The sequence below is a fragment of the Cheilinus undulatus genome, linkage group 7 (assembly GCF_018320785.1).
Source record: "Cheilinus undulatus linkage group 7, ASM1832078v1, whole genome shotgun sequence".
Lineage (NCBI taxonomy): Eukaryota > Metazoa > Chordata > Actinopteri > Labriformes > Labridae > Cheilinus > Cheilinus undulatus.
In genome coordinates this window covers 11,278,261-11,289,031 of record NC_054871.1, presented here as the reverse complement: position 1 = coordinate 11,289,031, position 10,771 = coordinate 11,278,261, and the positions used below count along the sequence as shown (strand labels likewise).

The window sequence follows — 10,771 nt, the reverse complement described above, 5'->3', positions numbered from 1 at the left end:
ACTGCTAGACTTTGTTGTTGAACTTACTGAAAAAAAATCTGAAATAAGAAACACATTGTACTGGCAAATTACAGCACTTCTGTTCTGAGATACACAGTGTCTCACATGAACGGTCGTCAGAGATGAAAAGTCTGCAGCCAGTCCCCTCTCAAAAAGAGAGAAATGTTGGTGCTAAATAGCAGATGCACACCAGGAACCTATGAGTATAATGCCAATGGCAGTTATAACCGCCATTGGCATTAGCATCAAAGTAGCTTATAGCATACATAAAAATGTGTGGACAATCAAATACAGTACAGTTATGCTGGTTGCAGAGATTGATTGTGTACTCCTGTAGTCTGTCAGTCAAGTCCTGGCACAAACTGCTACTCTGTCACCTGTAGTCGGCCACAGTGACCATCATAAGGAACTAATAGATCATGCAGTCAGACCTTGGCTTTATAAACAGATAAAAACTCCCCATAGGAGAGTTAAGTGTCTTGAACTCAGATACACTCACTTTTATTATTCATTTCAAGGCACATGACTAGTAAATTTCTTATCCTAATTGTGGATATTATCACAAATAACAGACAATATAGGCTTCACTGTTTGCTTTTAATATCTTGAAATAAGAGGTTTATTTGGACTTGTCAGGTTCATACAACTTAAAATAAATGTAATGAGATTTTTTAACCTGAAATTGGACAAATACACTTGCTTAGATCTGAGTTTTTGCAGTGTGATTATTCACTCAACATCAGTTCTTAGTCCACACAAAGCAAAGCGCACACCACTGCCCTCCATTCGCCTGTCAGGCCCTCAGCAGAGCCTCTACAGAGAATGGTAATGGCCTCACAGCAGGAGTCCTGACTGAGCTGCCATGGGAGCTCTTGATGGAGTCGGCATGAGTGCCTGCGTGATCATTGGGAGTGTCTGCAGACCAGCTTTTAGTCATCAGAGGTCTGGGATCAAAAGTCCTGCTGGGTTCCCTGACGTCTGGCCCGCCCTGGATACCCTGATCTGATCCTGAAATAGAGCGTGTGACGACTGAGGAGATATCTGAGTTCTTTATTTCTGGTGTGTTTGAGGCAGTTTTGTCGAGGTCTGAACTTGACGAGGCGCTGCAGGGATGTTTGAGTCTTTGTTGCGGTGGTAGAGGAATTAGCTCTCTCTTCTCACAGACTTTCCAGCTACCCTGGCCGTCCTCTTTTCCCCCTGTTTGCTCTGACTTTTGGCACAAAAAGTCACATCCTGTTGAAGCTTTGCTCTTCAGCTGGAAGAACTGATAGAAGTGGAAGTCACAGTCATACACAGGCTTATATTTATACACAGGCACATAAGAGGACGTCCCTGCAGCGGCAGGGTCCTTGCTTAGAAGGCAGCAGTGCAGATTCGGTGAGGAGGGCAAGGTTGGAGGGTGAAGCACGGGGACGAGGGCGGAGGAGGAGGAGGAGGAGGAGAAGAGGTCGGCCTGCAGCTCCCTCTGCCTCAGCTCTCTCTCCAGCATCACATTCTCCAGCTCTTTGTCTGCGAAGGCTCTCCTCTTCCTCATGCGGGCGCTGATGGATGGACACGTGTAGTGTGTTTGCTCACGCTGCGTCGGTTTCAGCCAGCAGGAGGCGTCGTCCTCTGGCCGTCCCGCAGGTTTGAGCCCTGCATAGAGAGCAAAGCCACAAAAGGCTGTTTTATTTTCATATAAATAATTCAGTTATGAATAATGACGTTGTTCCAACCGATTAATTGTTGTGTTTATGTTTGAGTACTTTGTTCTTTATTGTTTTAATGATGCACTTGGTTAGCCATGTCAGTTTTGCTTTACTGTGAGTACAGAGAGGCTGAGGGGGCCATAAAGAAGACAAAGCCTCCTGACTGCATGCCAGCAGGTATTAATACACACTGTGTATTATAATAATGGCCTGTTAATGTGATATAGTGAAGCAATAGTGATCGGGTTTGTTTGGATAAATTAAGTACGTGTAAGTCTGGGTAATAATGACATCCAAGAAAAAGCACCAACACTGTGGCTGCAAGCAAGTCTAGAAATACAGCTACACTTAGAAACGGAGCATATGTGCATGATGTATAGGTTTGTCTAAGAGCATGCACTCATATGAAGCTATCTGTCCACTTAAAAGAACATCTATGAGGTTATTTATTTACGCTGTTGAGTCTCTAAGCCAGTACAAGCACAAAGAGCAGGTCCTGATAAACATAACCATTTATTCTAAGTTTAGGTTTGGTTGTGGTCAGAGTTAGAATCTGTCAGAAACTTACCATTAAGTTACAAAACGTCTATGCCTACTGAGGTTATCTAACCCAACCTCGAAAACATCCTTGTCTGTTTTTATGTGCTCAGATTATGACTCTATTTCAGTCAAGTCAAACTTTGATACATTTCATACTCATGACAGCACAATGTGCCTCACATTACAGCTTAGATTTACTGACTGAGCCTGACGACCGGCCCAATGTGGCCTGAAGGCCTGGATCCCTGCCCCCTCCCTACCAGGGCCCAGGCTGGGCCGGGCTTAAGAGTAGTCATAGACAGTACTGCAAACAGCATTGGCTGGACCGATGACAAACCCAGTGAACAGCCTCTCCCTAGTCGTGATTTATTGATGATATCAATACATGTGTGTGGGATGAGTGGCAGTGTCCCGGGTAACACTTACTTCATCTTGGAGCTGAAAAGTATGTCAAGCTATTATTGGGTTCTGATGTGAAAATCATTTATGCATGCCACTTTTTAACCACGTTTTAACCCCTTTTCACCACTGTTTCCATTCATTCTTGACCTGTTTTCCACATCTTTGCCACTTTTAGCCTTTTTTTTTCCAATTTTCAGCTAATTATTGCCCGTTTGTAACGCTTTTTACTACTTATTCTGGCCTTGTAGCCACTTTTAACCAATTTTTACCACTTTTCCCCCATTTGTGCATTTATAACTCATTTATGCCAGTTTTTGCCCGTTGTTGCTCATTTTTAACTGCTTTTCACCATATACCCATTTGGCATTTTCTAAAAACTTTTTGCCACTGCTAACCCATTTTTGCCTCTTTTAGCCTGTTTTCACTACTTTTTTGCTACTTTTAACACATTTATGCCAATGTTTACCTTTTTAACCACTTTTCACCATTTTCCATTCTTTTTTGCATTTCATAATCAATTTTGGCCACTGTTTTCCCGTTTTTGCCTCTTTTATGCTCTTTTCACCATACTTTATCCATTTTGCGACTCTGAACCCATTTATGCCAGTTGTTCCCCATCGTTGCCACTTTTTAACTGCTTTTCACCATTCTCCAGCCATTTTGCAAACCATTTTTTGCCACTTTAATTACATTTGTTTCCTCCATTAATTTCCTTAAACATGACTTATGCTTACATTTGTGCACATCATGGCTTAGTTATGAAGCCTGACATTGCTGTCAAAGTGATTCAGTCAATGTGCCTATCATAAACAAAAAGATGATTCCGTTTTTAAAGGTTTACATTTTGAAAAAGATTATATTTTACAAAAGCATACCTGTAAATAAATAAAAAACATTTTTCTTGCTTTGATAAGAATGGTTATTATTCAGCTTAAATTTAGTTATCAAAGATGAACTTTACGATGAACCATGATTTTGCTGACCTCCATGGGCCCCGTGCATTGCTTGGCCCCAGAAAGTTCTCCTCTTTACCCCCCCAACCCCCCATGGGCAGCCTTGGTCATATATGCTCTGTCAGACATAGCAGAATAATTAAATTTCACCTTAGAATTTTAACTCTTTGTTATAACTTCTGAACAATTTCACCTAGTTCAGACCTACTGGACATTTTACAACTAGAGATGCACCGCCCTAATCAGCTGGTCATTTTCCCTGCATTATGAAGTCTTTGTCATAAAAATACTCTCAAAGTCAGTTATTTACTAAAAATGTTATTTCTATATCATTTTTTATTGTAAATCTCTGATGTCGAGCCAAAATTTCCAATCTCCAAAATCACCTTCTTTCAGGGAATGAAAAAAAAAAAAAAAAACACTTTATTTTGTAATTAATTTCAACACTTAGTGGTGATAGTCGGCATCTTTATGACACTGTTATTTAGTTTAAATGTTGTAAAACCCACTGACAGATGTAAGGGGTCACCAAAAGCACTGATTTAGGAACAATAATTACAATTATGAAAAATGGAAATATGAGCTTTTGCCAGCGATATTTAGGTTTTTGGATACGGGGGAGAAAAGCTGTTAAAAAGTGGCGCTTGGTAAGCATCCAGTGAATCAGTGAGGGGCGAGTGATGGATAGGGAGCTCGAGGTGGAGAAAAAAGAAGCAAATATTTCAATCGATCATTTGTCCTAATACAACTCAGTTTAGCAGAACTGAGTGAAAACTGTAGCCATCAGTTAACAGACGGACGCTCTGTTTCCACTCTTCATCCTCACTGCTCTTTTCATTACAGATAATAAATAGGTCACATTCGGATCCTTTCATAACATTTAAATTGTTGTCCCATGTTTTTCAGTCTTTGAGTGGGTGATCAGGACTTTCTCTGCTTGCTCTTTCAGGATTTTACCTAAAAGAATCAGCTGTATCTTTATTTACTTGTTGTAATATAGATTGATAATATGTTACTTAATATAATGTAAACTTTCCCAGAGTATAAAAAAGTATAACATGGGCAGACGTCTGTCAAAAAGGGTGTTAGAAATCGGACATTTTTATAAAAAAAAAAAAGATAACTACTTTGTTTCTAGTAAACAAGCTATGAGCCACACCCTCAACTGGGAGATAAAAATAATACTATAAAAGTAATAATACCAAAATTATGACTTCTAATAGTAGTATAACAGTTATAATAACAAAAATACTACTACTACTAATAATAATGATAAAAGTAATAGTTTCCTGAAAATAAAATGCGTCAATACACAGGTAGGCCTTCTTACTTGGATTCCATCTGCATGCTTTATGTAAATGAAATATGGAGAGTAACATTTAAAAGTTTTGTCAGAAAAAGGCAAATATATTCATCATTTTATCATCAATCTTGGAGTGTAGCTGAGCGTTAATGAGAGAGGAGCTGATGATTAAACTTTACCCTGCAGGAGGCTTTTAGTCAGGCTGCTCGGCTCGGCTCCTCGGCTGTAACGCTGATATGCCGTCCTCTGCATCGGAGCTGCTGCACACCTGACCCCCCTCTTCCCCTGCAGGAGACATGGGAACAGGAATCACACATTCAGACTCACGGTTAAATATTACTGCGACTGAGACCCCGGGGTAATTAAAGGGAATTAAAACATTATGTAAGAGAGATAGAGCTCTTGTAATTCCATGGTTTGAGGATATTAACACTGCAGGAATATTAGAGGTAAAGAGACCTGTATGAATGACGTATGGCTTTTCTATCTTATTGATATGATGTTTAAATAAGACAGTAATATTAATTTTCTGTGTAATGTAAACTGAAATATGCTTTGATGCTAAAACTTTGTAATAAAGAGCTGGCGAGAGAAATGCAGACGGAACATAAATAAAATAAACCTAATTATGGTGCAAAACAAGCACAAACTAAGAGAATGATTCCCTTTAAATCATTAATTTTAAAAAGTATTTATATTATATTTGATCTAAATGAGTTTGTGTGCTGTGATTTATTGCTCTGCTGTGTTTGTGCATGCTTCTGTGTTAGTCTTACTATTCATTTTTTTACAAAGTAAAATGCAGGCACTCACATTTCTCAATAAAATTACCTCAGAGCTCTCCTACAAAAAAAAAACAGCAAACCAAATCTCGTTCAACCTGCATGAATATTTTTTATTGAATTAATCATCTCATATTGTTTCACCTCAGTGTGGGATTGTTTACTTCCACTTCTGTTCCTCTTTTGTTCATTTAGATTATTGTAATAGCGATTCCTCATTCTCAACCTCACAGTAAATGAGAAAAGTGATTTTAAAGGTTTATATGAAGGTGGTGGGGATGATCATGGAGATTTCTATTAATAATTAAAGCACCGGTTCTGCTTTAGCCTCGTAAAGCTCCTTCAGTCAGGAAAAATATTAATCAAGCTGAACTCTAATTTAATGCTTTAAACCTTAAGATCAACTTATCATTAATATACTGCTGTACTTTATTATTATCACTGTACGTTTTATTCAGCATGCACTCCATGAATTACTGTGCTATTGTTTTTGAAACTGAACATTGTGGCTGTTCTTGGTCAGGCCTCGCTTGAAAAGAGATTGCTGCCTCACGGTGCTGTTCCTGATCACTTATAAGAAGTTTAAAGAATCTCTAAGATCTTTCTTCCTGAAGTTGTACAACAGTTTCTTCATGTTGAATCAAAGGCTGCTATAGGGCTGGAAAATGAATTAAAAATCATTTAATTTTAGCTGAATGGTGAAACACAATAGCGTATCGCTGGGTATTTTACAAGTTGTGACAAATAGAAAATAAAACATTATAACGCTCCTGCAATGATATGACAACTAAACATTTCAAATATCTCTTTGCCATATAATCAGTAGTGGTGATTAGTAATATAAAAAACCTATTAATTCAATACACTTATTTATTATTCATTTATTCATGTATTTATTTATTTTACTGAGCATTAGGCCTGGAGACTATTTTTCTCTAAATCAACCTAAACTAAATCAATAAATGAAAATGTCTCGTTTTATATCTTGAAATCTCAGCGTTGCCCCGTCCTATTCCTGATCACTTTTTGTAAAGTGTAAAATACCGTTACACAGTGTGTCCTTCATGCTAAAAATAAATGTTTCCATCTTCTAGGGCTGGGAGAAATGGGCCAAAAACAAAAAATAAATAAATTTTTTATCTGAACAGCGATGCATGATAAGTCGCTGGATTTATATACATTTATTTTTAAATTTGTGGTTGGGGAAATACATAAGAATGTGTCTTAGGTATAATCAATAAAATGATTATTTAGATAAACATCATAAAAAGTTATCCTGTGGTGAAGAAGCATACTACTGTCAGTTGTGATTATTATATTTTTTGTTTGTTTTTTTACTGAGCTTTAAGCTGAACATCTATTCATTCCCAAAAAACATAAAGTATTTTAGCACAAACAACATCATCTGATCCTGAATCTCGTCTGAAGTCGTATCACTGAGTCTGTAAATTGACATGTGTTTCCCAGCCCTATTCTTGATTGCTTTTGTAAAGTTGAAAATATCTCTAAGATATTCTTCCATGGCATTATTAGGAATTTCCATCATGCTGAAAATAAATGAGACTTTCCTCTAGGGCTCCTCTAGGCAATCCTTTTTCTATACCGCTTATTCTGTTCGGCGTTGGGGGGGGGGGCTGGAGCCTATCCCAGCTGTCATTGGGCGAGAGGCGGGGTACAACCTGGACTGGTCACCAGTCAATCCCAGGGCTGACACATAGAGACACACAACCAGGCATGCTCACACTCACACCTACGACCAATTTAGAGTCACCAATTAACCTAATGAGCCTGTTTTTGGTGTTGGGAGGAAGACGGAGTACTTGGAGAGAACCCACGCGTGCATGGGGAGAAAATGCAAACTCTGCTCAGAAAGGCCCTGACTGGGAAGTGAACCAGGGACCTTCTTGCTGTGAGACAACAGCGCTAACCTCTGTGCCACCCTGCAGCCCTATGAAAAATATATCTCAGGATTTTTAAGCTGAAGAGTAATCCATGATATATCTGGACATTTTACCCACAAGATTAAATTAATAAAAATACAAATATATAGATAATTTCCAGTTTACACTAAACATTATAAATAGATTATCCTGTTAATACACCCATTACTGTTAGTCACATATCAAGATGTCTAAAAATCTTCATGTGTTGCCCAGCCCTATTCTTCATCACTTGTGTTAGAGTAAATGACCTCTACATCACTCCTTCATGAAGTTCTGCACATTTTCTGCATGTTTAGTAAAAATAGCACCATCCTTCAGGGCTGAGGGACATGGACCAAAAATAACAGCACAACATTTCTTAACTGAATGGCAGGTTATGATATTTCTCTGGATATTTTTACCATTTATGAGGGGGAATAAAATTAAATTCTCCTTGAATAAAATAAAATAAACAGATTTATTACTCCCATTTGGACTAAACATTTCAAATATTTTCATAATGAGCTTGATAACTGTTTGTGCTCATTAATCTTCAGTGATTTTACTGAGCATTAGGCCTGGTGTCTATTTTCCCAATCAATATCAATGTGAACCAGTAAATAAAACTGTCCTTCCCAATAAGTCATTTGAAAATATATTCATAGTTCTTACAAACTTAATGTTTTTCCTTTTCCTGAAAACCTGTGTAAGAGTGTGAAATATTTCTCTAGACAGGATTTTATTTGTGTTTATTTGTGGTTGCTTTCTTATTTCATTCTTTCTCTGTGAAGAAGAAAAGGACTGTTTTCCCTCTTCACGTGCGCATTTGAGCAAACACAACCATTCTGTTTTGTTTTTGTCCATTAGAAGCTGCAGCCTGATTTAATAACCTACAGCAATTGTTATCTTGATCTCCCCCTCCCTGACCTCCCCCCGGTCTCTCCTCACCTCCGCAGCTTGTTGCCTCCTCAGCGCGACCTGCGCCGCCATGACGCGCTGCCGCTCCACCACCAGCAGGCAGCAGGCGCATCGACAGTCCCTCCAGCGGCAGAAGCGCTTGTGGCCTTTCAAGCACGAGACGACGCCGTGGTTCCGACAGCGCGCGCATTTAGGGCTCCGGGTCATCTTGCGTGGTTGGTACTGATGGCGCTCCGGAGACAGGGTCACTTTATTCTCCCCTCGTACCCCTCGGCTGCCGAGCAGCCCTGCGCATCCGTCAGGACTCGTCACGTCAATAACGTCTTCTGGTTTCAGTAGAAGTGTCGCTGTGGTGTCCAGCTGCAGGCCTCCTTCCAGCTCAGAGGACATCTATGGCTAAAAGCGCTGGAATTCTGATTTTATCCTCAATAAAAGCGAACTTTTACGCACAGGAGAGGATTTTAACTTAAGATCCAATTAATCACAAACGATGCTGGGAGTTAATTAGACTCATTAAAAAGATCTGGCTAATTTAAAGCCAGTAGAGGAATTTGGAGTGGTTTTGCGCACACAATTGCATAAAAGAAAGTCATATAACGTTTAGAAATATAAATTTAACAACAACACAGGACGCGCAACAGTATCAGGCCTCCAAATCGCCTCCATTAGACCAGATTTAAAATATTAACATTCTGTTCCCAGGCTTTACGCACCACTTTTCCAACTAATTCCTACCAAGCCGTGAGTCCTGCCTCCTCCTGCCGCGGCTATAGGACAGAGTTTAAAGGGTGGAAACTTTGCAGCCTACCGCCAGACGTTTGAAATGTTCAGCATCTCTCAGCTGCTCTCTGACGCCGTTTCCAAGGACGAGCGCGGGGAGACCGGGCCACAATGCCGAGCGTCTGGCGCGGGACTTTGGGGAAGCCCGTTTTTGCAGCTTCAGGAACTCCCCTTCTGCCTCTTAACTCCTATACCTGCCCTGCCCTGCCCACCTCAGGGATGTTCTCATCTTTCAGCTCCAGTCTTTTCCAGACCCACATTTCCAAGTGATGCAAGGGTTAAAGAGGAATCCGGTTCAGCGCCAAGAACACATAGCAGGAATCTGACTTGGTGTTTTGGTGCAAAAATAATTTACAGCTGCAGGGGCGATTTTAGAATCAGCTCAGCTCCTAAAGACACTGTGGCATGTAGAAATCTCTGCCAGTGTTCAAAAAAGAACCATTTACCCACAAAAACTACACCTTTTTATACAAATTATGCTGTTTTATGTTTTTGATCATCACCTTTACCTGTCTGATGACATCACTACCACATCCTCCTATTATAGGTCTGACACTGTCATGAAACAGGGGAACTTTTTATAAATCTAAGAGCTTCCCTGGTGATAACATTCTTATATATCAGCACAACAAGTTTGAGATAAAAATATTGATTTTATTACTTGAGTCCTCACATTCTGTGTCTCTGCTGATCTGTTTATTTTTACTCAGCTGAGAACAGTAGAATACTTTCTTCACTTTCAGGTTCATAGTTCAAAATATTTGAAAGAAAAATATAAATTCAAAAAAGAAGTCAGGGGAAATAAGATACTCAGCATCAATAAAGTCAGCTTTGTCTTGAGCAGTTTGTCTAACACATTTACACAAATATGCCTAATTATAATATGGAAATCTAGCATGTCTTTCTGTTATGAGCCAGCAGCATTAAAGAGAATTTACTGAGTTTTGGACACATTTATATATTTTAATAAAGTTTTGAAAGCAAGACTTAATCCCCCAATTTTGAAATCCTATCATTTTGCATTTAAAACTGTCTTTGTTTCATCGTGGACTGTCTTAGACTAAAGGTGATTAACTTCCTGTTTAGTTACAGACCTTTTATTTTGAAAGAAAATAAGGAACTTCCACCTGATAGAAGATTATGACCTCAACTTAAACACGGGAAAGTAACTTGTCATGGATTGAAAAGGAAAAAGGGAACAGAACTAAATGAAATAACTGCTGATGAATCAACCACAGGAGTGAAAATGTGATTAAAAATGTAGGTTTATCAATCACAGTGATGCCGTCACACAACCAGTAAAAGTACATCCTCCTCCTACCGCTCCACACTTATCTAATCTTACAATTACTCTTCTATATGTGTCAGTGTTTCTCAGTATACAGGTTAAATACCAGGTACTTCTGCTGCATGCATTACAGGTAAATGGTATCAACATTCACTCATTTTTGACCTGCTTAAAGCTTATCTGCTGCTTCAACAG

General features: G+C 39.1%; 1 protein-coding gene across 1 annotated transcript; it reads right to left on the bottom strand.

Annotated features, from left to right (window-relative positions):
* Positions 1–528: 528 nt before the first annotated feature.
* On the bottom strand, positions 529–9,406 carry dmrt2b (doublesex and mab-3 related transcription factor 2b). The gene is made up of 3 exons (XM_041791980.1): positions 8,539–9,406; positions 5,066–5,171; positions 529–1,635 (listed from the first exon to the last, which is right to left on the bottom strand). The coding sequence occupies exons 1-3, from the start codon at positions 8,896–8,898 to the stop codon at positions 794–796; spliced, it is 1,308 nt and encodes a 435-aa protein (XP_041647914.1). The 5' UTR covers positions 8,899–9,406; the 3' UTR covers positions 529–793.
* Between the last annotated feature and the right edge of the window lie 1,365 nt (positions 9,407–10,771).

Bases quoted from the DNA above. Each gene is read 5' to 3' on its own strand.
- dmrt2b (XM_041791980.1), bottom strand. From the start codon at position 8,898: ATGTCCTCTGAGCTGGAAGGAGGCCTGCAGCTGGACACCACAGCGACA. The intron at 5,172-8,538 runs GTGAGGAGAGAC...TGTCTCCTGCAG, and splicing joins GGAGGCAACAAGCTGCGGAG to GGGAAGAGGGGGGTCAGGTG. The intron at 1,636-5,065 runs GTAAAGTTTAAT...CTCTCTATGCAG, and splicing joins GACTAAAAGCCTCCTGCAGG to GGCTCAAACCTGCGGGACGG.